The sequence below is a fragment of the Sphaeroforma arctica genome, assembly GCF_001186125.1.
Source record: "Sphaeroforma arctica JP610 unplaced genomic scaffold supercont1.814, whole genome shotgun sequence".
Taxonomy (NCBI): domain Eukaryota; class Ichthyosporea; order Ichthyophonida; genus Sphaeroforma; species Sphaeroforma arctica.
The window spans coordinates 1-3,356 of record NW_014039744.1 but is presented as its reverse complement, the minus strand read 5'-3'; the positions used below and the strand labels follow the sequence as shown (position 1 = coordinate 3,356).

General features: G+C 40.9%; 1 protein-coding gene across 1 annotated transcript in view; it reads left to right on the top strand.

Annotated features, from left to right (window-relative positions):
- SARC_08722 (hypothetical protein) overlaps positions 1–2,692 on the top strand; it is a gene marked incomplete at its 3' end in the record, with an annotated part of 7,885 nt that extends 5,193 nt beyond the window's left edge. The window contains exons 8-12 of the mRNA XM_014297286.1: positions 159–255; positions 921–1,072; positions 1,579–1,719; positions 1,870–1,995; positions 2,466–2,692. Coding sequence (XP_014152761.1) covers positions 159–255; positions 921–1,072; positions 1,579–1,719; positions 1,870–1,995; positions 2,466–2,692 — 743 coding nt within the window. The remainder of the gene's footprint in view (positions 1–158; positions 256–920; positions 1,073–1,578; positions 1,720–1,869; positions 1,996–2,465) is intronic.
- Between the last annotated feature and the right edge of the window lie 664 nt (positions 2,693–3,356).

The window sequence follows — 3,356 nt, the reverse complement described above, 5'->3', positions numbered from 1 at the left end:
TGTGCCACATATGCTTCGGCTGATTGTCTACCCACTCTGTCTATTCTATGAAGCAACACAAAACCATTGGCATTAAAACGTTTACTTTCATGTATCTAAACTTATATGTTTGATGGTGCTCTATTTATTTACTTGTGTATATACAATCATATGTGCAGTTGCACACATCCGCAGGTGACAAGACGGTATCGAAGTGCGGGGTGACTATCAGGTCGGAGAGAGATGTGTTTCGTATCATGTCAGCGTTCATTGAAGGTGTGTTCGACATTCCTGACACGATACAGTGTGGTTCAATTGAGCTTCCAGTGTTGTGTAAGCATTGCATCCATTTACTTTGTGGTGGAGGAACGCAGCTGCTAGAGGTGTGATATTGATCTTGTCAATGCGTGAAACGGTGTCTGATCGTTACGATCACGTGATGGTGATCTGGCTGCACAATGGTTTGTGGTTTGGTTGTACTGGATACTTGGCAGGTGTGATAAGTATTTTTTTGTGTGTCAAATGCAATCGCACGCGATGAGACCGCTTCTCACTTTGTGATCAGAGATTGACACCCAACTGAGAATGTAGGCCTCACATGCAACCGTCATTGAGTAGTGTGGCTATACAGCATAGGGTTCTCAGATATGAGTTGTCGGGGGATACAGAACTCATTTCTGACACTAGTGAAGTTGAATAAATCTTTGATGGAGGGGAAGGCTCTCAAAATCTGTATGTGGTGTTGAAGGTAACTTAGTACATATCGAAAGTGTGGAACTTCTGTTTCAATGATCATCGATCCAATATTGTAGTTGCTGGTTGCTGGAACAATCTAGCTTTATTATACGCCATGTGAATTCGTGTTCGTATATACTGTACATGTATAGAACTTTGTACATGGAAATTCAGACTAAACACCATACCTTTTCCTATGCGTGTAGGTAAATTCCCCAGTTTGGTGCTCCCGTGGCATGACGAGCCCATCGCAAAAGAGACGGAACAGATATCGTCTAGTTTGAAAGAGCTCAATGATAATGGTTTTATGACGATTAACAGTCAACCACGAATCAATGCTGTGCCTTCATCGGATCCGGTAAGTACCTATCTACAGTTTATCTAACGCACAGTTTATTTAACGCAGTTTATTTAACGCTGACACTAAGTATGCATGTGGTTAGTGAGGCTTTCATCAGTGTCTTATAGGTTGCGTATTCTATTATTCAATATGGTATTTATGTGTACGTATGTATGCATATTAATATATACAAAGTAAAAGTTATTCATACTTATACCTATGTATTTTTTGTTTGTTCTTTATATATATATATATGTGTGTGTGTGTGTATGGATGTATATATGTATATATTTTTATATGTATATATGTATATATACAGTATTACACATAAAATACGAGCGGCAATATATTTTGTGGCGGCTTCTATTTTACATTCAAGATAGTCAGATGCGTACATACTATCAATCTCTATTTAGAAATGCCTTTTCTCTCCGTAAAAAAAAGGGGGATTTCTCGCCAAATGCGGCTCTACCGTTCTTTGCTACGTTCAATAACGGTTGTATATTTTCAATGTACTTCAACAGATTTTCGGGTGGGGTCCGGCAGACGGTGTGGTGTACCAAAAGGCGTACCTGGAGTTTTTCTGCAGCGCTGCCAAACTGGAAGCGTTATTCCAAATACTGGGCAAATATCCCACCATGAGTTTATTGGCCGAGAATGAGAAGGTGTGTTCTATTTCTGAACCCGTGTACCCGTTGGTTGTTAGTAGCATCTGTGCGAATTGGTGTTGATATTACGCTTTCTTGTTTCAATGCACTCAGGTGACTTACCACAGCTTGTACTCCCTTTTTCACTTTTGCATCGAACATCTGCAGGGCGAGAGGCGGCAACACAAATCACAAGGGCGTGTGCAGGCATTGACGTGGGGTGTGTTTCCCGAAAGCGAGATTGTGCAACCAACCGTTACGGACCAGGAGAGCTTTACTGCTTGGCGCGAAGAGGTGTGAAAAACTCGAGATCTAGCACGATAGTCATATATTGCAACTGAATCTGATTGTACATGTGACTGTTGCAGGTAGCGCTGTAGAATACGTTACACCCATGATGCTATGCGTTGCTTAACATGGCATCGTACTGTCACAAGCGTATGTGCTTTGTGCCTATGATTTGTCTCGCGGCCTAGGTGTGGGTTGAGTAGAGTTTACAGATATTGAGTTCGGTGCGATGCTCGTGTTAGTGAGATGTAAACGAATATTCTCACAATAGCCTCGGTCTGCTGATGTGCCTTTGGATTCGATTCCATCATGTCTCCAGCCGCCTTCGCAAGATATAAGTCGAAGTAGCAGGCTCATACTAAAAAAAATATCACCTCGTAAGCAAGTACTTGTACGTAACATTATGACCTTCTCTTCTCTGGTTTCTACTCTCATTATTTCTTCGTCCATCCTATGCGTTTTTCTTTGCATCACAGGCTTTCGGATTGTGGAGAGTTATGTGGAGTGACAAACTCGAGGCCGGTACAAAAGCGCGAGATGTTTTGGAGTCGATGATTAGCAAATACTACTTAGTGAGTGTAGTCGATCACAACTATATAGATGGCGATTTATTTGGCATATTTAATGAGATTATTGATACGGCGAGGGAGGAGGCTCCAGTGCGTAAGCCGTCTATAAACTTCTTTAAGAGTAAGAAAGTGCGGTCGCATGGTGCTCTGAGTTAGTGGTAGCCGTCTGAAGGTACAAAGAATAAATGCAACTGACGAAGTATTCATGGTGCTCGTATGCTTCAATGCGTTAGCGAACTATTTGAGATGAACATTAGGAATGGCTAAATTCAAACATAAAATCAAGACCTAAAAGGTTACAGTTGAGAGGTCAATTTCGCACCAACACACCCACCAACTTACCCAGCTTGCTCAAAATAGGGTTAAGCCTACATAGAGTAGCAAGCTGTCATGAACTTTTAAATCACTATCAGCGGAATCAAAAACAATAGAAACTATATGCAATTTTGGCGGGTTTACTTAGGTGATCCATGCGCGTGTCTAGTTGAGAACAAATATAATGTTATCAAATGAAAGTGAAGTCGAGCAGCTTAAAGGTCACGTTCAAATCGATATGATCAAGAATCAGTTAGTGGGCACATAGACGGGCGAACATTGAGATTCTACCCGACATGTTACAAGCAGCTTATAGCTCCAGTGTAACACGGATGGATGCTGATACGATGCGAACACTTTAGGGAACTGATAAATATCTATATTTTACTTCAATCATATATTGGTCCAGGTAAAATATACCTAAACGCCAGTTTCTATAGTTTTTATTTGTGTTATACAGGTTATAATGAAACAATTCCCACT